Source organism: Carlito syrichta, unplaced genomic scaffold (assembly GCF_000164805.1).
Source record: "Carlito syrichta isolate Samal-C Ts95f unplaced genomic scaffold, Tarsius_syrichta-2.0.1 Scaffold69816, whole genome shotgun sequence".
NCBI classification, from domain to species: domain Eukaryota; kingdom Metazoa; phylum Chordata; class Mammalia; order Primates; family Tarsiidae; genus Carlito; species Carlito syrichta.
In genome coordinates this window covers 78,467-101,781 of record NW_007013912.1, presented here as the reverse complement: position 1 = coordinate 101,781, position 23,315 = coordinate 78,467, and the positions used below count along the sequence as shown (strand labels likewise).

At 33.2% G+C, this 23,315-nt stretch overlaps 1 protein-coding gene across 1 annotated transcript in view; it reads right to left on the bottom strand.

Annotated features, from left to right (window-relative positions):
* Positions 1–14,944: 14,944 nt before the first annotated feature.
* LOC103254128 (NKG2-C type II integral membrane protein-like) overlaps positions 14,945–23,315 on the bottom strand; it is a gene marked incomplete at its 3' end in the record, with an annotated part of 9,568 nt that continues 1,197 nt past the window's right edge. The window contains exons 2-5 of the mRNA XM_021709440.1: positions 21,848–21,946; positions 18,681–18,850; positions 15,921–16,021; positions 14,945–15,083 (exon numbers count right to left, since the gene is read on the bottom strand). Coding sequence (XP_021565115.1) covers positions 14,945–15,083; positions 15,921–16,021; positions 18,681–18,850; positions 21,848–21,946 — 509 coding nt within the window. The remainder of the gene's footprint in view (positions 15,084–15,920; positions 16,022–18,680; positions 18,851–21,847; positions 21,947–23,315) is intronic.

The following is a 23,315-nucleotide window of genomic DNA, read 5'->3' as shown; positions in this document are numbered from 1 at the left end:
AGGCGAAAGAAGGAACTTATAACGAAAAATAATAATATACTTGAACACCTGCTTACAGGACAGATGTCATTTAATGCTAGTTAACAGAAAACTTTTATACCATTCGTAAAGGGGCAAGACAAAGAAAATTCCTTCATGTACATATCCTTTAAAAGTTACCACCATCTAGTGGTCTTAGAAGCATCAAACAAGCCAAGAACACTATCTACTTTCAGTCAATGAGTCTTTTCCATAAAGTCAAAAATGATAGTTTTAGTCCAAAGTCCCAAATTACAGTCCTTGAAATGTCTCAAGAAAGTTTCCAAGGGCACACTTCTCCATGTATCGGGAGTTTTCTCTCTGGAGTTTCTATGACCCTCAAAGCTTCGTAATCGCCTTTCTTGTCCAGGTGTCTTTGTTATTTTTCTCTTATCCTGCAGTGTTTATTTCTAAAGAAAACTCAAAAGAAGCTTTTAGTGATGTTTCCCAGGCCCCCAAGGTTGCTATCTGTCTTTAGTTAATTTATCATAAAAGTATCGAATTAGTATATTATGAATTCAGTGAAAACCCACTCTATAAATGTTTACTTAGAATTTTAACTATTGAGTTAAGTAAAAACCTTAATGGTTAATCTTCATCCTGAATCTGTGAAAACAGTGTTATAAATCACCTACATAACTCCTAGATAAGTGTTAGAACTTATAATGAATTCATAATGAACTTACTATAAACTTGTGCTTCTAAAAAACCTTATGTCTAAACACTAAACTATGTAATTCTAAATCAAATAAGGAGTGAATATTCTTATATCATTTTTTACTCAAGCAATATCTAGTAACTTATAACCAAGTGAAAGAAAGCATTCTTGATGTGCTTCAGAGTTTAACCATTGCATGTGTTATAAAAGGCCAAATGGCATAGTGGGAAATGGAAAAATGAACCATGACGTTCCCAGGTTAGCTGTGAGTACTTCACATAAGCATGCTATTTTCTTCTTCTACGACTGCACAGAATTCTTCTGCTTATCAACAGTAAAGTTCGAAGACAGAAGGGACTCAGCTTCTCGGGTTTGCCCTGTGGCCTGGGGTCTTCAGCCCACCAAGACCCTGTCAATCAGGTGGACCTCCAAGGCTAACTCCCAACAAAACCCAGATGGCATACGTACTGAATAGCATTTAAAAATGAAACAGTAGTCTTAAACAAAGATTCTAGGTTACAGAAAAATAGGAATGCTTCTCAATACAGCCCTGATAACAATAGCGTTAAATAAAAACAATCAAATTTTCCTGTAAACATGGAAAAAGAAAGAAATCTTATTTTAAATATAGTCACTGATTTATTTTAAATGGGCAATGCACTATAACAAGTCTGTTTTTATTTTAAATATGCAAGACTGGAATAACATTTGGAAAGAAATAGGCCTGTGTGGTGACTCATGCCTATAATCCTAATACTTTGGGAGACCAAGGCAAGGGGATTGGTTGAAAACCAATGATATTTTCATGATATTTGTATTTCATGAGTCTATTCATTTTGTGATCAACCTGCACATTTAAGGTATACTTAGTTTTCTTCATATATAGTAAAATTAAATAGCAAAATGTGTAATAGAATTAGTGTATGGAAGCATAGTTTCTATGAAAAAGTAATGAAATGTGCATTAGCAGAAGGTGAATACAGATAAACTATTTTTAAGTCAAGTCATATAATTTGCTTAGTTGAAAATAATTCAACAAAATATGTACAAGACAATAGATTATTTCCTCAAATGTTTTACTGGGTGGAATAAGTTCTTAATAATGTATTTGAAACTTATAACGTTGTACCATTTATTTTTCATCATCTATATAAAACAGACTGGAGTTCATAGAAGCACAGGCCATCATACTCTCATTCCAAGTTTTTGTTTCTTTCCCAATGCAATAACAGCTGTTGGAATATATAAACCATTCCTCTGGACAACTACAATTATATGCTGAGGAAACATTGCAAATTACTATCCAGCAACAAAATGAATACTTTAAAATGAGACTTAAAGTGCAAATTTACAAAAGTATATCACGTATGTACATACATATCTAGGTGTTCTCACAGGATGGTACATACAATTGAAAACCCACTGATTCACATGTACACGCTATAAAGGGGCAGCTTTTCATCCCTTAATTGTGTTTGCACATGAAGCAAACCAGCAGACTAACGGTCACATTACACACATCTTTAAATTATTGAACAGACATACCTTTCTTATAATAGTAAAATTATTTATCTCATGATTTTATAGCAATAGGAAATTGTGACAAATTAAAAAAAGAGTATAGTGTTAATGAATATTTATATTCATTTCTAAAGATAAGAAAATAAGCTCTTATATTCTTTATTTACACATATCTATTGATAAATTTTACAATTTTTCTCCTGAATCAATCTCTGGTTATTTTTTCATTTCAAGAGAACAATACAAAATTAAAACTCTGTTTTTATCAGAACTTTCAAAATCATTCGTTATCTTTCTGGTTGCTTTCATTTTTTGAAAGAATTGATCTACTTTTGTGTTGATGTCGCTAGAAAAATTAAAATAATCTTTTACTAAATTAGTATCTGAATAAGTCATAGTAATATTAGTTTCTTTGAAATTTGGTATATTATTCAGATATAGAAAAATATGTAACTGTACAACAAAAACTATGTAAAGTAATTGAGATTTTGAAAAAATATTTTAATAACGGAAAGAACCAAATTAAATGTCTCATACAATACTAGATTTAGCCAACTTCCAAAAATTAATTTCTATTTCTCAGTCAGGTTTTTCAATTTGTAAAACATCTTTTTGGATTTTGAAATCAGATCATATACATCTAATTTAAAGCAAATACTTTTAAAATAATTATTCTTTCATTTATACTTTTTACAATTCAGAACAATCATTTCACATTTAGTTCAAAAACAAATGTTAAAATGAGAATTCTATTTCCCGATATTGTAAAATATTTAGAGGCACTTCTATTCATTTAGGTGAAAAGTTCTCCTTTATTTTTCCAAACTATACTTACGAATAATTATAACTATTGTTACCATGGTCACTATTAATGCCAAACAGATAATTCCCAGGATGCCAGCAATGAGCTTCTCTGGAGGTGATGATAAAAGCATAGGGAGAGAAATACAAACACAGAGAAAGGAGAGCTGAAGATAGTTATTTAGAAGATTTGCAGATAAGAGAATTCACATGCATAAGAATCATATAGATAAACTTGGACCCCAAACCACATATTCCACAATAATCTTTTTCAGACAGTATACCATTGCATTTTGAGTAAATATAACACTCTGTGATTTGCTGAACAAAAACTACATATTTCAACAATGTCTGGGTAAAAATAGCATCCATATTTCATTTTAAAATAGCATAACTCATCCGGGAACTCTGATATTCACAAATAAAAAATATGTGAACACTATCTGCTCTTTTCCCATAGCCTGTTACCCAAGCTGCACATCCTGACCAATTATATTGGGCATCTATGAAATGCCTTACCTTTGCTGTGGAAAGTTTTCTCATGGTCTACAAGATCCTGAGAAGCAGTTTGAAGGCTTAATTCCACATAGGTTATTTCCTGTTCAGTTACTAAAATGGAGGTTTTATTGTTCTTAGATTTTCTGTCTTGGTTCTTCAGGTTTGGGGGCAAATTCAGTTTTGAGTAGATTACTCAGCGATTATCCATCTTTCTTGCTGTGTGTTATCAGGAACTGTTCTCTATAATAACAGTACTTAAGAGGTTAATACATAGTTTGTAATGACAACATGCCTAGCATAGTCAAAAGGAGCAAAATGGCGAGTAAATACTGAGACTTAATTTTCATTGCAGAATCTACAGTTTTTGCTCTAATTTCCTTAGACTTAAACAAGTTTCTTATAGAAAAGTATTTTTTGCAAAGGTTTATACTTTTGACAAAATATTATTGCTGGGGCAATGAAAAACATAAATTAGTAAAATAAAAAAGAAATTCATGATTTAAAATATATGCATTAGTTAAGTCTGATTCACAAATACATTTTAACGTCAATCAAGACAATATCTGTATTAACATTTTTAATATAGTTCATAGTAATTTTAATATAGTTCACAGAAAACAAAATTGCAAATAAGGAGGGCTTACTCTCCATTCTTTAATATTTATATCAAATTTTACTAACTTTAAATTTTTTCTCTATGTCTATAATTTATCCTACACATATATTATTCTTTGAATTTATCCTTTTACGTTTTTTCTACTATATACACCATTAAAAAACTTAAGTTTGAAATTTGAGCCATTTCTTGACAACTAAGGATGATCACTACTGCTATGAGAGACTCCAACCCATACTGGCAGTTAAAGGAAGTTCAGAAGTGTCTAACAGAATAAATAGTATTCATGCAAATAATAGTAAACAGATTTTATTAATTTTTAAATCATATATTTTCATAGAATTCTTAATTTTAAATAAAAATGAATAAATTGAATGATACCTTAAAGTAACAGAAAATAGTGTCTTTTTTGGAATAAATTTAAAGGATACAAGAGCAGTTTTGCACACGTATGATTGTGTACTGCCTCCTGGCAAAGTCTGGCCTTTTATTGCAGCCATCATTTGAATAATGTACATTGTGCCCATTATACTCATTAAGTAATTTTATATCCTTCACTCTATTCCCACCCTCCTACACTTCAGCATTTTCTTTTTGTTCATTTCTTTTTTATTTTTCTATTTTAAAGATGTGGGCCACAATTCAGGTTTAGGATTAAAAATGGTCATTGTAGGATTAATTTGGGCCTCACATTGTTGCCTACTTCACCTGGTTTGAGATCAGGTATTCTTATTGATGACATGTGCACCCTCTCCCTACCCTGGGCCTCTCCCACTGCAATCAACATGTTTCTTATAGTGTTATGATAATTGTTCAGGGTTCACTTATGAGTGAGAACATGTGGGACTCAGTTATTTGTTTCTGTGATAGATCACTCATTATTACAGATACTGACCATGCAAGTTGCTGAAAAATTCAAAATTTTGTCCTTTATAGCTGCATAATATTCCATTGTATACGTATCACAATTTTATTCTCCAGTCCTCTTTTTATGGGCAGCAAAGTGGTTCCACGTCTTTGCTATTGTGAATAATGCTGTGATAAATAGACAAGTGCAAATATCTTTTTCATAGAGTGATTTGAGTTCCTCCAGATATATTCCCAAAAAGGGGATTGCTGGATCATATGAAAGGTCAGTTTTTAAATCTTTTAGGAATCGCAAAATTGTTTTCCACAAGGGTTGTACTAGTTTACACTCCCAGCAACAGTGTAAAGGTGTTCCCATTTCTGGCCTCTTCACCAGCATCTGTTTATTTTGAGTCATTGATGATGTCCATCCTGACTGGAGTTATGTGGAATCTCAGTGAGGTTTTAATTTGTATTTATTTGCTGATTAGTGAGGCTGAGCATTTTTTCATGGATCTATTGGCTGCTCGTAGGTCTTTTGAGAAATGTCTATTCATATCTTTTGTTCATTTTGTAATAGGGTTGATTTTTTTTTTTTTTTTGGTTTTTTTTTTTTTTTTTTCATTTTGGCACATTTAAACTCCTTCTAGATCCAAGAGGTTACACTTGGCAAATATTATTTCCCTGTCTGTGGGTTGTACCCCTGCTCTCTTGATGGTTTCTTCAGCTTTGCAAGAGCTTTTCAGTTTCTTAAGATCCCACTTGTCTATCTTATCTCTTATGGCATAGATATTTGGAGTTTTGTTCAGAAATTGGTTGCCAGTTATAGATGAATTTATGTATATTTACATATGTATTACAATTTTATAAGCTACATTAATATCTTTTCTATTAGTCAAAATATGCTATTAAAAGAGCAAAATTATTCATTAAAGGTGCCAAATAATGTAACACTCACTAATGTTCTCTAATTAATTTTGAGGTACTAATGTCTGTCATTTTTCTTATGAACATCCACAGTGTTTTCTATTAAATAACATTACATAATCATGTGTTGCTTAACGATTGGGATACATTCTGAAAAATGCAAGATTTGACAATTTTGTCATTTTGTAAACTACATAGAGAGGACACAAACAAAGCTAGTTGATATAGCCTACTCTATAGCTTTTAGGCTACTAACCAGTACAGCATGCTACTCTATTGAATACTGTAGATAATTATAACACATTGGCAAGTATTTGTGTATCTAAACATAGAAAATATAATATAAGCTCACTGTATAAAAGTTAAAAAATGGTATACAGGGCACATAACACCAGTGAACCTAGTAGGACTGGAAGTTGTTCTGGGTGAGTCAGTGAGTGTTGAGTGACTATGGAGCCTAGGGTATTACTTTACAGTAAATTGCATAAACATATTTTATTTCTTCAAATGTAAATTAACATTGATATTTATAAGTCAATATTAGCTTACTGTAGGATTATTTTCTTTATAAACTTTAAATAATTTATTCTTTAACATACACGGTACAACTATACAGATTACTTTGTGTGTGTGTGTGTGTTGGAGTCTCACTCTGTCAACCAGACTGGAATGCAGTGGCCGCTCCCGGCCACTGCAGCCTCGACCTGCTGGACTCCGGCGATCCTTCCGCCTCAGCTTTCCAAGTAGCTGGAACTACAGATGCGCGCTACTACACCGGCTAATTTTTTATTTATTGTAGAGATGAGGTCTCGCCAAGTTCCCCAGGCGGGTCTCGAACACGCGGGCTCAGGCAATCCACTCACCTCAGCCTCCCAAAGGTGCGGGATTGCAGGTTGAGCCACCGAGCCCGGCTTCGAATTTACTTTCTAAATAAACTATATTTTGTAATGTAACTTCTGTGCAATTTTTTTTTTTTTTGACTTGGAGTCTCACTCAGTCGCCCAGACTGGAGGGCAGTGACTGCTCCCGGCCACCGCAGCCTCGACCTGCTGGGCTCCGGCGATCCTTCTGCCTCAGCCTTCCAAGTAGCCGGAACTACAGGCATGTGGTACCACGCCCAGCTGATTTTTTGATTTATTGTAAAGATGAAGTCTCGCTGCCCAGGTGGGTCTCGAACCCTCGGGTTCAGGCAATACACTCACCTCAGCCTCCCAAAGGTACGGGATTACAGGCTGAGCCACCGAGCCCGGCCAGGTTAATTTTTTATTTTATTTTACTGTAGAGATGAGGTCTCACCAAATTGTCCACGTGGGTCTCGAACACTTGGCCTCAGGCCATCCACTCACCTCAGCCTCCCAAAGTGCTGGGATTACAGTCTGAGCCACTGAGCCTGGCTCATAAACCTTTTTTCTAATTTGAAAAATTTTTTCTTTGCTTTCTAATTTTCAAAAATGTTATTGACAGTTAACATAGGAGCACACATTATCCTATGCCTCCAAAGGGCCAGGTTCATCAATATTACTGTCTTCCACTGCCACATCTTGTCCCACTAGAGGGGTTCAGGGGCAATAACATGCATGGAGCTGTCATCTTCTGTGATAAAAATATCTTCTTCGGTTGCACCCCCTGAAAGGTCTGTTTGATGCTGTTGTTTTAAAGTTAACTGTTTTTTATTAGTAGCAGGAAAATAGCACTAGAAAATAACAATTAAAAAGAATAATATAAAAAATATATAACCAGTAACATGGTTTCGTATTATCAAATATTATGTACTGTACATAATTTTATGTTCTATACATGGGAATACCCCCCCCACAAAAAAATTCCCAATTTGTTTTAGGGTGAGCCCATGTAGTACAGGCTTCTCTAGTTAGGTGGTGTCTAGGAACCGATTGGTAAATGTACTAGCTACCATCGTTTTGAGAGACTATGTCCACCTTCAGTGAGCTTTTTAGTTTTTATTTTTAGATTCTTTCAACGCAATTGCCCATTTGATCATCAGTAATTTACATGAACAAAGTGCAACAGTAAAATTCTGACTAAAAGTGGCATGACCCCCTGCCTAAACCTCTCTGCTTACCCGATCTCACCCTGAATGACTTTTTTTGTTTCTCCAAGTGGAAAAAAGTCCTCCCTGGGAAACATTTTGCCAATGTGGAATAGGTGAAACAAATAAATGGCAGAAGCACTAAAGGCATCTAAATAGATGAGTTCAAAAAACTATTTGGAGCACTGGAAAAGCATCTTGATAAGTGTATTGCCTCAAATAGTGAATACTTTGAAGGTGACTGACATTTGAACATGCAGGAACAAATAAACAATTTATGTATGAATGAATCCAATTTTTGGCATCCTCCCTTGTGCTTTTATACAACTGAGTGTACAGGAGATCTGTTTACACCAACATCACCACAGACACATAAAAAATGCATTGTGCTACAACAATGGCTATAATATTACTAGACAACAGAAATTTTTTAGTTCCATTATAAGGTTATGAAAAAACTGTTGTATAAGAAGTCCAACATTGACAAAAATATTATTATGCCTCAAATTACTACGTCTTGTCTTTTTCATATGTAACAATAAAGATTTTTACAGTACTAGAATTTAACTTTAATGAACTCTATGCTTATACAAAGGCCTAATAAAATTTGGACAAGACAAAAATTACACAATATAATAAGTGGAGGAGATATAATTTACTCAATATGGTATAAAATATATATTTTTTTATATGTATACATACAGAATTGAAATAAGTATTACTATGACTATTTCAATAATGACAACGCATAGTATCCTAAAAATGAGCAGTAGTTTGAAAGTCAGTAAAAGTTAAAAATGTACTTTAGGTACGATGGCAAATAACTTTATTTTCAAAAAATTTTTAAGGATTCAAGATGGCCACTAAGTAGTAGCTGACATAGTTCATTTGGTGAACTACATAGAGAGCACACACACAAAGCTAAATGATACAACCTACTCCGGATGCTATATGGTGTCGTCTATTGCTTTTAGGATACTAACGTACTAGCCGAGGGGAACAGTGAAGTTGGGGCCAGCTGCCAGCACACTCTGGAGTTTTGGTTATTTGTGCTCTTTTTTGTTTCCAGATGAGTTTCTGTATCCTATTTTCTATGTCTGAGAAAAATGATGTTGGTAATTTAATGGGCATTGCATTGAATTTGCAGACAGCCGTGGTTAGTATGGACATCTTGACAATATTGATTTTCTAATCCATGAATATGGAATACTTTACATATGCTCATGTCATACTTGATTGATTTGAACACTGTTTTATAGTTTTCGTTGTAAAGACCTTTCACTTATCTGGTTAAGTAGATGCCAAGGTATTTCATTTTTATTATGGTTATTGTGAATGGGATTATGCTTTTGTTTTGCTTTTCTGTTTGCCTGTTGCTAGTGTATAGAAATGGCACTATATTTTGTACATTGATTTTTTTACCCAAAGACTTTACCAATGTTGATTTTCAGTGCAAGAAGATTTTTTACTGACTCCCTGGGATTTTTAAGGTAAAGAATCATATCATACACAAATAGGGGTATCTTAACATTCTCTTTTACTATTTGGTTACCCTTGATCCTTCCCTTGCCTGATTGCTCTCATGAAGACTTCCAACTCTGTTGAACAGGAGTGATAGAAGGACATTCCTGTCTTATTTTCATTCTAACGGGAAATGTTTCCAATTCCCAACCATTAAGTAAAGGGTTGGCAGTGGGTTTATCATGGGTGGCTTTTACTAATGTCTAGGTACTAAAGGGTTTTTATCAAGAAAAGTTGCTGGGTTTTGTCAAATGTTGTTACTGCATCTAATGATATAATCATGGGACTTTTGGTCTTACATCTGTTAATGTGCTGAATTACATTTATGGTCTTGTAATGTTGAACAAGGGCTGCTCCCCAGGAATGAAAGTCAACTGGTCATGGTGGAGGATCCTGGAAATATGATGTTGGATATGATTTGCCAGAATCTTGCTTAGAATTTTTGTGTGTATGTTCATCAAGGAGATTGGTCTGTAACTGTCTTTCTTTGTTGGGTCTTTGCCAGGTTAGTGGCTGACCAAAATGCAGAAGAATGAAACTGAACCCCTAAGTATCACCATACAAAAAATTAGCTATAAATGGATTACAGTCTTAAAGATAAAACCTTAAATGATAAGAATCCTAAAATAAAATAGGTATCTCATGTACATTGGCATAACCAATACATTCTTGACGAAATTTCCAAAAACAAATGCCATGAAGCTAAAATAGATAAGTGGGACCTCATCAAAGTGAAAAGCTTTTGCACAGCAGAAGAAATCATTACAAGAGTTGAGAGACAACCCACAGAATGGTCAAACAATTTTGGTAATTATGAGTCTGAAAAAGGCTTAACATCCAGAATCTACAAAGATCTCAGAGGTGCGAAAAGGAAAAATCACAAAAAAAATCATTAAAAAGAGGGCAAAGACATAAATACACACTTGTTAAAGAAAATAAACACACAGACAACAGATTCATTAAAAACATTGCCCATCCTCACTAACTGTCAGAGAAATGAAAATCAAAACTACAATGAGATACCACCTAACTCCAGTATGGATTGCCATCATTAAGAAATTTTTAAAAAATGCATGCTGGCAAAAATGTAGAGAAAAGAGAATGCTTCTTCATTGTTGGTGAGAGTGCAAGCTAGTTATACCTTATGAAAAGCAGTGTGGTGATTCCTAAAAGAACTAAAAATTGACCGTTCATACAATTCAGCAATTCCTCTCTTGGGAATATTCCCAGAGGACCATAAATCATTCCATAAAAAGAAAAAAAAAGCACCTACACAGGCATGTTTTTAACTCACTATTCAAAAAGCAAAACATAGAAGCAATCCTACTGTCCAGGGGAAGTGGACTGGATAAAGAAAAAGTAGTACATATACATGATGGAATATTTTGTAGTCATTAAGACAAAAAATATCAGGGACTTTGCAGCAAATTGTATGGAATTGAAGACCATTATACTTAGTTATCTATCACAGAAACAAAAAACCTGAAAAATGCACATTTTCACTAACTATGGGAACTGAACAATAATCACATTACTCCAAGGGAGTGATCGGTAGTTGCTTAATCAATAAATCAAAGGGGATAGTGGTCTTCGTTTATTTGTACGTTATAACAAAATACCACATACTAAGCAATTAATAAACAACAGAAATTTATCTTTCAGAGTTCTGTGGGTTGGAAAGTGCAAGATTAATAATCTGAGTAGTTTAGTGTCTGCTGAGGTCTGCTCTCTGCTTTCAAGATGATATTGCTAAAGGTAGAAGGGGAAAAAATGTGAATGTGAATGCTAGTTTCCTGCAGCACTTTTCTAAGACACACATCTGCTCATAATGATAAACTCTCATAATAATTCTATCACATATCATAAGGTCTACCTCTTAATGCCTCTTAAGTAAGGAATAAGTTTCAACATGAATTTTAGAGGAGACACAAACATTCAAACCATAGGAAGGAATGTTAAATTTCTTCAATGTTTGAGAAGGCTATACTGCAAAATGCAGGACACCAATAAAAGGATATTTAGAGTACATTAAATAAGTAAATCTATATATTATAAAGTAAACAACAAAATATGGTGAAGGTACAAAAAATAAATTGGAATTATAAAAATTGTTAATTTTCAATTCAAAGTATCTATTGTAATATAATTAATTATATTAAATAAGATATTTTCATGAAAATAAATATACTTAAAAATCGGATAACTTTAGTATATAAAACTAAAATTATTTTTATTTAAAAAGTACAAAGAATGTTTTATAATAAAAATAACTGTTTGCTCTTTTAATGACACTCCTTTAATATAAGCATAAAGAAAAATTTAGGGGCAACCCTTTGGTGTCCTCTCCCACTGTGGGAGCATTCCTGTCCTCTCAATAAATCCTACTTTTGAAAAAAAAGAGAAAAATTTAAACAAAGACATGAAAATTTATACCATGCAATACAAACTCAAATAAAACTGCTATAGCTAATGTTCATTCATAATATAAGTGAAAAGCATTATTGGAAAAGGGAAAGTATGCTTTATTTTAAAAATAATTTATATGAAATGCTAATACAAGTTCAGCATAGAAGTGAAAAAAGTATCTAAACAGGTCCTCAAAAAAAGGAATTTCACACCTTTGTCTTGCTGCTTATAATGCAGACATTGCAGTGAGCCTATAGAAGACTTAAGCTAAACAATTAATCAACACACACATGAACACACACACACTTTCTACGCAAATATCAAATATTTATATTTCAAGTTCACACGAAAATGTTCCAAAAGTACACTATGATGTCACCTTGCCAAGCATATTAATATAAAAATACATGACTGTACTTTCAAGGCAGTACCACAGCAGTCAAGCTCTACCAGTTGAGGCTTGAATACAGTTACGCAAATTTAATATTAATTAACTAAATATTAGTAACCTTTAAATCATTTCCTCAGTCACAATATCCACATTTAGACACAAACATAGAACACTTCCAACTTCACAGAAAATCTTCTGATTATAATTTAGTTTAAATATAAGTCAGTAACCCAACATCTGGAAACTCGTATGACTTATAATTTAGTAATATATTTATGAATAAAGTAAGGTCTCAAAATAACACAATGAATATTCAAAATTTTATAAAATCCCATGAAAATAAACTATTTCTTGTGAAAAACAGATTTTCTTAAATGTATGCACAACAAAAGAAAAACAGAAATTGAATTATCTAAGTCTTTGTCAAAGAAATTCAAAATGGGAAATCTGACATTTACTGCCACTAAATACAAACAAAGTAGTAGAAGGGAAAAATAAATAGCACAAAATCATGACATTGAACACAGTTACAGTGGGGATGCAAACAGGCAAAATATTTTCAATGAAAAAGCTGTAATTATGTGATAAATGAATATTGAAGAAAAAATCAGAGAAGGCTCAGATATTTTATTTCTGGATTAAACATGAGGTACTATTAAGTTTTTACAGATATCAGTCATTATTGATATTTAACTATATTCTGTATACATTTTAATATTCATATAAAATTCAATCTAGAAAATACAAATTGTCAAAATGCAGTACAACAAACAAAAATTTAGTACGGTTTAAATGTATTAAAGAAATTAACTTTGCTATAAAAACTTTTCTACAAAAATATTCTTGGAACTCAGATGGCATTACCACTGAATAGGAACACTTAAAAATGAAACAGCACTTAAAAAAAAAAAAAAAAGGCTTCTATATTACAGAAAAAAAGAGGACTGTCTCTCAATACAGCCTTAATAGCAAAAGTGTTAAGTAAAACAGTCAAACTTTCCTGTGACCACGGATAAAGAAACAAATATTACCTTGAGCATACTGTATTCACTGATTTATTTTTTAAAAGGGGCATTATTCGATTACAATTATGATTTTGTTTTAGAAATGCAATACTGTTTCAAAATATGGAAGAAATAGGCTCACACCTGTTATCCCAAGTAGGTCGAGATAGAAGGATTGCTTGAATCCAGGAGGCCAAAACATCCTAGGTAATATATCTCTGCAAAAAAAGGAAAAAAAAAAAGAAAACAATTAGCTCATTCTGGTGGCATGTAACTGTGTTACCAAGTATTCAGGAGGTTGAGGAGGGAGTATTTCTTGAGAGTAGGAGTTAGAAAATGCAATAAGACACCGTGGAGCCACTGCACTCCAGTCTTGGAGACAGAACAACACGCCTTACTCAAAAAGAAGATAATAAAATAAAGGAAAAAATATACGCCTGGAAGATAATTGTAGTTTACATTATAACATTATACAGGGAGAACATATTTCATAGTTAATAATAATAATACAAATGCAATATCATTAGATAAAAAATCAATTTGAAAAATAAGATATTTGTTATATTTCTTCAATATGAGACAGTTAAGATGAAAATTTCTAAACATAAATTAAATGTTTTTGACAAGCAGGGAATAATGAATATTATACAGACAGAACTTTTATTGTACCTTCTATTTATTAGAATTAAACCTCTCAGCAGTGAGAATACATCAAGGAAAAAAAAAATCATTGCACCTAAAGATAGAATATAACAGTTTTATGATGTACATATAAAATTTAGAAAATACAGAAAATCTATAGATGAAATTATAGCATTAATACATAAAATCAGTGAAACAACTGAACATAAGATCAATGTGCAAACTTCAATTGTCTTTTCACTTTTAGCAATAAACATTTCTAAAATAAATTTTGAAATAAAGATATCATTTACAAAAACAAGAGAGTGAAATACCTATATTCCTGTATGGCTTCAAAACTTAAAAAAAAAATAGTGTGATAGAAAGAAATTCAAAAAAATCTAACATACTGAAGATCACAGCCTGATATTGATCGGAGAAGTCAACACTACAAAGATTCATCATCTGGAAAAACTATGTTAGAGATTAAATGCAGATCCAAATGTAATCCATGAGAGTTTTTTGATGTCATTATTTATTTATTTCATGTCAGATGAGTAATAAACCCATGTCATATTAAGATTAGGAAAGCACATCTCACAGATTCATGTGCAACTCAATAATCCCAATTATAAACTACAAAAAAAATGAGTGGTCTTTTTTTTCATTTTAGGTGTCATGTACATAATATAAATTCCATTCACTTAAAATTTTTTATATATTCACAGAGTTACGAGCAAGACCACCATAAAAAAGAAACACTGTAGCTATTGGCAGTCACTTTCTAGTTCACTGTAAGCCCTTGGCCACTGCTATTCTATTTTCTGTCACTATGGATTTGTCTATTCTTAATATTTCAAACAAATAGACTCACATAACATATGACTTTTAGAAAGGCTGTCCAGGAAAAAGAGCCATACACAACAGCAGTGATATCTGCACTTGGTGGCTTGTGTATATAAATCAGTAGCTTTTTTGAAATGTATTTTCATTGCTGTAGCAAACAATAATTCAGTTTCAAACATAGGTGATCAAAATATTATTTTCATTTAATAAAATATAAAATTACCTGAGAGACTCCACACTCAGGGCTTGAATTCTGAAACTTATGCTTACAACTATATGCTTGTGAAGCTTCACATTTGTCTCCCTCAAGTTTATGTAAGTGTATCTTTACACAGTTGTATTGAGCAAAATATTCTGTTATCCTGCAGTGGAGAAAAAACACAATTCATTATATTTTAGGGCGACAATTGGGAAACAAGAGAATTTTCCATGTATTTTAAGAAAATAATCTCTAGAAAACAGGTAAGTACATTTATCATATTAGTAATAGTTGGTTATTAAACAAAACTGATTATAGAAGTCCCCCCTACTTTGTGGGAGACATTTACTACAGTGGATTCACTAAACCATAAATAGTGCCAATTCTCATATGAGTAAATACTATGTTTTTCCTATACATACATACCTGTAAAGATTACATACAAATTAGGCACATGAGATTATCAACATCCAATAATTTAATACAATAATCATAACAATATGCTTACATCACAACTCTTGCACTTGTAGCCCTTATTGCCTAAACTAAGAGTGATGGACAAAGACACTATGATTACAGTAGACCTGATAATTAGATGATTACTAACTAAAGGACAAGCAGCACACACAATATGGATACTCTAGACAAATCAATGATTCACGTTTCAAGTGGGACATATCAAACTACAAAGAATTGATCATACTCCTCAGAACAGTGCACAATTTAAAAACTCATGAATTGTTTTTTCCAAAATTTTTCTACTAATATTTTTGTTTGAGGTTGATCCTGGGCAATAGAAACCACAGACAGTGAAACTGTGGATGAGGGTGTCTACTGTAGTCCACTATAATATATATATTATATGTGTATATCACCATTATACTAACTTTCAAAACATTTCTTCATGTCTAAAAATCAACATAAGGTTATTCATATTATTCTTTGAATTTCTCCCTTTTATATATTTTTTTCTCTTTATAGCACCATTCCAAAAACTTACTTAAGTTTGAACATTGAGCCATTTTTTGAAACCCATGGATGATCACTGTTGTTACGGAAGACTCCAATCCATGATTCAGGTACCAGTGAGGCCAGAAATTTCTAACAAAAAATGAAAAACTTTTATTTAAGTAACTATTATAATGATTTTATTCATTTTTAAAAGCACCAATAGTGCTTTTTTCCTTAAAATCCTTAATTTTAAGCAAAAAATACATTAAACAAAATATTAAAGTAAAAAATATTTCTGTAGTGACTAGTTTTTTTGGTATTAATTCAAGCAGTTCAAGCATGTTTTTGTTACATGTATATATTATCTTGAGGTGGAGTTCAGAGTTGAACTGCAACCATCATCTGAATAATGTACATTATACCCATTAAATTATTTCTCATCCCTCATCCCTTTCCCACTCTGTGTCCCTTCAGTGCTTTCAGTGACTATATTTCACTTTTTATGTCCATTTGTACCCATTATTTAACGGACACATATGAGAACATATGGTATATGATTTTCTGTTTCTTATTCATTTCACTTACAATAATAACCACCACTTCTATTCCTGTTGCTGCTAAAGTCATGATTTGTTTTTATGGCTGTGTAGCATTTCATAGGGTGTATGTCTGTATGTGTTAGAGTGTGTGTGTGTGAGTGTGTGTGTGTGTGCCTGCGTGCTTGTATGTGTATAAACACACATACATATTGTATATATGTAGATATTTAGGTACATAACACATTTTTTCTCCAAACATGTTAATGGACACTTAGAGTGCTTCCATATATTTGATGCTGTAAATAATGCTACAGTAAAAGTATATGTGCATATACCTTTTTGATATAATTTGTTTCATTTGTGTAGATACTGAGTAGTGTGATGGCTGGATTAAATGGTAGTTCCGCTTTTATTTTTGAAAAATCTCCAAATAGTTTTCCTTAGCTATCGTACTAATTGACATTCTCAATAACAGTATATATTGTTATGTTTTTTCCACACGCTTGTGATCATGTTATTTTTTTTCTCTTTGTTGATAGTCATTTTGACTGCTGTAAATTGGCATCTCAATGCAGTTTTCATTTACATTTCTTTGATGATTAGTGATGAGTATTTTTATATGCTTGTTGACCATTTTTGCATTTGCTTTTAAATAATGTTGATTTAAAGAGAACTCGTAAATGTTTAGCTTAATAATTTTATCCTTCTTTTCAAGTTAATAATAGAAAACTATGATTCACATAATTTCAAAGTTACCTACGTTGACAAAACTAACAGCATGGATTTGAGTAAGTGTCCAGATTGCACATTCATTTCTCAGATATTGTGACTAAATCAATATATATATAGTTTTAGTTTGAGTATCACTCTTGTCATCCAGACTGGAGTGTAGTGGCACACTCATGGCTACTGCAGCCTCGACCTTCTGGGCTTAGGCAATCCTTCTGCCTCAGAATGACAGACACATGCGATCATGCTCAGCTAGTTTTTGTGTGTGTGATTTATTGTAGAGATGAGGTGTCAGGCAATCCTCTTGCCTCGGCATTCCAAAGAGCTGGGATTACAGGTTGAGCTATTGTGCCTGGTCATATTTTTCACTGTTATTCAGAGTTGTGGTTTAGAAGGGGGTTAAGAAATTGCCATTAAGAAAATAAATGACATATTGTGCAAACTCCTCTTCACTTGTTTCTTAGAGGAACGACATCATTTAAAACTATATAAGCCTCCATTTTTATCTGACTTCCTTTTTATTGAATACAGTGTTCCAAGACCAGGTGGTATATATGCATTCTCTATATTACTCCCTACTACATTCAACTATAAGTCATAAAACAAATAAAAAACAGAAGCAAAGTAGAGCTGGGAATGGTGAAAATAGAAGGCTGAGCCGGGCTCAGTGGCTCAGCCTGTAATCCCAGCACTTTGGGAGGCTGAGACGAGAGGACTGCTTGAGTTCGTGGGTTTGAGACCCACCCGGGGAACTTGGTGAGACCTTGTCTCTGCAATAGATCAAGAAATAGCCAGGCATGGTAGCGCATGCCTGTAGTTCAAGCTACTCGGTAGGCTGAGGCGGAAGGTTTGCCGGAGCCCAGCAGGTCGAGGCTGCGGTAGCCGGAATGTGCCACTGCACTCCAGTCTGGGCGACAGAGTGACTCCAACTCGGAGGAGGAGGAGGAGGAGGAGGAGGAGGAGGAGGGGGGGGGGGGGGGGGGGGGGGGGGGGGGGGGGGGGGGGGGGAGGAGGAGGAGGGCTGAAATGCTTTGAAACCTAAGCCCAGAGAGCAACAGAGTGGCTGGATATCCTCAAATCCCCACTAACAGAGAAAATGAAGTAGGTTTGCTGTTTCCTAGCAACTGATCTAGCAATATTTGTAATATTAAAACACAGGTCACTGGTTTGGGGAGGAGGCAGCAGTGATGAGGACACACAAAAGCAGGACTGCTGTTGGTGCTAGAAACATCTGTTTCATGATCTTTGTATTGCACGAGTTCATTCAATTTGTGATCAAACTGCACATCCAGTAGAACTAAATCGCAAAATTTGTTTTAGAATCAAAGCATTTATGGTTGCATGCTTTCAATGAAAAGAAGTAATGAAATGTGTATTAGCAGAATGGGGATACAAATAAACTATTTTAAGGTCAATCAATAAAATTTTCATAGTTGAAAATATTTCAACAAAGTATGTACATGAAAATAGATTATTTCTACAAATATATTACTGGCTGAAATAAGCTTTCAATAAAGCATTTGAAGCATTGACCGCCATACCATTTCTTCTTCATCATCTATATAAAGCAGGCTGGAGTTCATAGAAACACAGGCCATCATACTCTCCTCCCAAGTTTTCGTTTCCTTTCCAATGTAATAACAGCTGTTGGAATATGTAAACCATTCCTCTGGACATCTACAATTATGTGCTGAGGAAACATTGCAAATTACTATCAAGAAACAAAATGAATATGTTAAAATGAAACAAGGTGCAAAGGCTTGTCATATATGCACATAACATATCTAGGTATCCTCACAGGATGTACATATAATTTAAAAACCTACTTACTCATACACGTACACACTGTAAAGAGACAGTATCGTGTCCCTTAATTGTGTTCACACATGAAGCAAACCAACAGACAAAAGGTCCCATTACACCCATCTTGAAATCACTGAACATACTTTTTTATAAAAGTAAAATTATTTACCTCATGATTTTATAGCAATAGGAATTTGCAACAAAACAAAATAGGGTAAAGTGATTTTGAATGAGTATTTTAATTTATTATTGCTAAAGAAAAGAAAATGTGTTTGCTGGGCTCGGTGGCTCAGCCTGTAATCCCGCACCTTGGGAGGCTGAGGAGAGTGGACTGCCTGAACCCGTGGGTTCGAGACCTGCCTTGGCAATTTGGCGAGACCTCACCTCTACAATAAATCAAAAAATTAGCCGGGCCATGGTAGCGCGCACCTGTAGTTCCAGCTGTGTGGAAGACTGAGGCAGAGGGATCGCTGGAGCCCAGTAGGCCAAGGCTGCGGTGGCCAGGAACACCACTTCACTCCAGTCTGGGTGACAGAGTGAGACTACAACTCAAGAAAAAAAAAAAAAAAAAAGAAAATGTGTTCTTATAATCTTTATTTACAGACATTTATGCTAAAGTTTGTAATTTATTTTCCCTCAATAAATTTCTGGCTATTTTTGCATGACTAAAGATCAATACAAAATATAAACTCTTATTATCAGAACTTTGAAAATCATTACATACCTTTCTTAGTGCTTGCATTTTGAAAAGAATTGGTCTACTTCTGTGTTGCAGTAGCTAGAAAATTTAAAATAATCCTTTAATTAAAAATGAGTATCTGAATAAGTCATAATGATGTTATCTTCTTCAGAATTTGATAAATTAGGCCAGACTTGGAGGCCTATTTTGGAATGCCGAACCTAGTGGAATGCCTGAGGTCGCAGGTTTGAGACCAACACAGGCAACTCATCTCACCATTCAATAAAATAAATTAGCCGGGTATGGTAGCGCGCACCTGTAGTTCGGCTACTTGGAAGGCTGAGGCTGAAGGATCGCCAGACCCCAGCATGTGGACGCTAGGGTGGCCATGACCGTGCCACTGCACTCCAGTGTGGGCATTCAGATATTGAAAAATGAAGGATTGTACAAAAAAAAAATATGAAGTAATTGAGGTTTGGGAAAGATATTTTAGCAGTATAAAGAACAAATTCACCTCCTCATACAGTACTTGATTTAGCCACTTTCAAAAATTAATTTCCATTTTCCGGTAAGGTTTTTCAATTTGTAAAACATGTGAACCCACCCTTCATCATATAAAATTAATAGGTTATGTTGAGTGGAAATAAATCATCAATAATATATATAATTTATATATATAAAGTAAAGAAGGAATTAATTGGAATGAGAAATTGATATGAGTCTAGTATCTATTTACCACATTCTATAAAATAAATAATGCTCTCAAGAGAAAGACAATATGAGAGTTCAATAGTTTCTTACAGTTTGCAGTCACTGCAAAAGGCTATGACCATCAAGAAAACTCACATGATACTCAGTACCCTAAACATTTTCCTTCATGAAAAAGGTGAGAAATATTCTGAGAAAATCTTGATCAGAAGTAATGAGAGAGGAAGAACCCACAAATGAAGACAACTGATCTTTAATCTGGGAGCAAAGGCCATTCAATGAAAAAAACAAATCGAACTTAGTTAAAATCAATCATTTTTAGTTTGCAAAAGACAGTGTTAACAGAATGAAAAGATAACCCCGCACTGAAGGAAAAGTGTTTTAAAGCACATATATGGTAAAGGATCAGTATCCAACATATAAAAATTGTGCTTTCACGTAAACAATAAGAAGAAAACATCAAAATGAGCAAAAAATGTGAACCCAACTTTCATCATATAAAATATACGGATGGCAAATATACAAATGGATCATTATATATTATTAGGGAAATACAAATTGAAACAATGATGATATGCCTCTACACATCTACTAGAATGGCTACAATCTTTTACATTAGAATTTTATAAGATGTACAAAGAAGTTGTACAAATCATACCTGAAATTATTCCAAAAAATTGAGAAGGAGGGACTATGTTTTCAGTATAGTAAAATTATTTCTCACTTGTCATACTATGGCACTAGCAAATTTGAGCGAATAGACAAAAGGACAGTAGAGGAATCTCAAGTGAGTATTTCTGCTTATTGTTGAAGACAAAGAAGTGTTCTATACTTTTTATTTATTAGCATTTATAGCATAATTTTATGATTTCCCCCTCAAAATTTGTTATAATTTTGAGTGCCTTAAAATAGAGACAAAATGTAAACTATATTAATTCCAGAGATTTGAAAATCAGTATGTTCCTTTCTGGGTTCTTATATCAGAGAAGAATTATTCTGCTCCCATATTACATTAAGTATAAAAATAAAAGTAATATTTAAAAATTAATTCATAAAGAATTTATAGTAATTTTCGTGTCTTACCTCAAAAATATGTGTCACATTAAGAATTTGAAAATTTGAAATACAACTAATTTTTTAGAAAACGTATTGAAATAATTAGAACTTTGTAAAAAAAAAAAAGGCTGAAACTCCAAACTTTATCATCTTTTGCAGTATTTTATATAACCACTTTCAGAAATGAATTTGCATTTTTAAACGTTTTAACCTTGAAGCATGTTTTGATATTATAAAAAAAGATACAATAGTATATATGTGTATAATTACATATATGTATAATTTAAACAACTGTTTTTTCATATGTTTATAGTTTTGAAAAATTCAGAGTAAGTATTTTACTTTGGATTAAGTATATACTTTAAAATGAGAACCCTTTTCCCTAATATGATGAGATGCTTAGACGCACTGTCAGTCAATAAAATGTAAGTCCTCTTAACAATCATGCAAGAATATACTTACAGGAAATAAGAACTATTGTTTTTAACACAGAAGACATCAGAACAATACAAGTGTTTGCCAGGATCTCAGCAGTAATCTTTTTTGGAGGTGATGGTAAACCTGTACAGAGAGAAATAGAAAAACAGAGAAAGGACAGTAAAATTAGAAGGTTTGCATATGAGAGAATACACGTGTGCAAAAAATTACATGGAAAAACTCTAGTTTCTAAACAAATATCTGCCATACTAAGCTTTCTCTCAAAATTCAACATTTTATTTTCAGTAAATACATTGTACTGTTATTTTTTGATCAAGGCATATAAAGTTAACAACGCCTGAACAAAATTAGTCTTCATATTTCATATTAAAATATCATAGCCTGACTCTGAGCTTTTATACTATGAATGAAATATATTCCCTAATGTTTCACATAACTCTGTTCTCCAACTGCACATCCTAGTAGAGTAATATTGAAGATTGACTAAATATTTTACTTTTGTTGTGGTAGGTCATGTCTTTCTCTTGATGATCCAGAGAAGCATTTTGAAGGTTTAATTTCATGTGGGTTTTTTCCTGTTTAGTTACTGAAATGGAGCTTTCAGCGATGTTAGGCTTTTTTTTGCTGCTTCTTTGAGTCCTCGGACAGATTAAATTGTGAGTAGGTTCTTCTTTGTTTCTTCATCTCTGTAGCTGTGTGATGTCAGAGACTGTGTTCTGTGGTAACTTTACTTAATAAGACTCGCCTGGGCAACTTGGCGAGACCTCATCTCTACAATAAATCAAAAAAAATTAGCGGGGCGTGTAGCGCGCGCCTGTAGTTCCTGCTACTTGGAAGGCTGAGGCAGAAGGATCGCCGGAGCCCAGCAGGTCGAGGCTGCAGTGGCCAGAAGCGGCCGGTGCACTCCCGCCTGGGCGATAGAGTGAGACTCCAACTCCAACAACAACAACAACAACAAAAAGAAGCTGTACGATTCATACCTGAAATTATTCCAAAACATTGAGAAGGAGGGACTATGATTTTAGGATAGTAAAATTATTTCTCACTTATCATACTATGGCACTAGGAAATTTAAGCGAATAGACAAAAGGAGAGCAGAGGAATCTCAAGGGAGTATTTCTGCTTATTGTTGAAGACAAAGAAGTGTTCTGTAATTTTTATTTATTAGCATTTATAGCATAATTTTATTATTTCCCTTTCAAAATTTGATATAATATTGAGTGCCTTACATAGAGACAAAATATAAACTATATTAATTCCAGAAATGTGAAAATCAGTACGTTTCTTCCTGGGTTCTTCTTATCAGAGAAGAATTATTCTGCTCCAGTATGACATTAACCATAAAAATAAAAGTAACATTTAAAAATTAATACATAAAGAATTTATAATAATTTTAGTGTCTTACCTTAAAAATATGTGTCACATTAAGAATTTAAAAATTTGAAATACAACTAATTTTTTTTTCTTTTCTTTTTTTTTTTTTTTTTTTTTG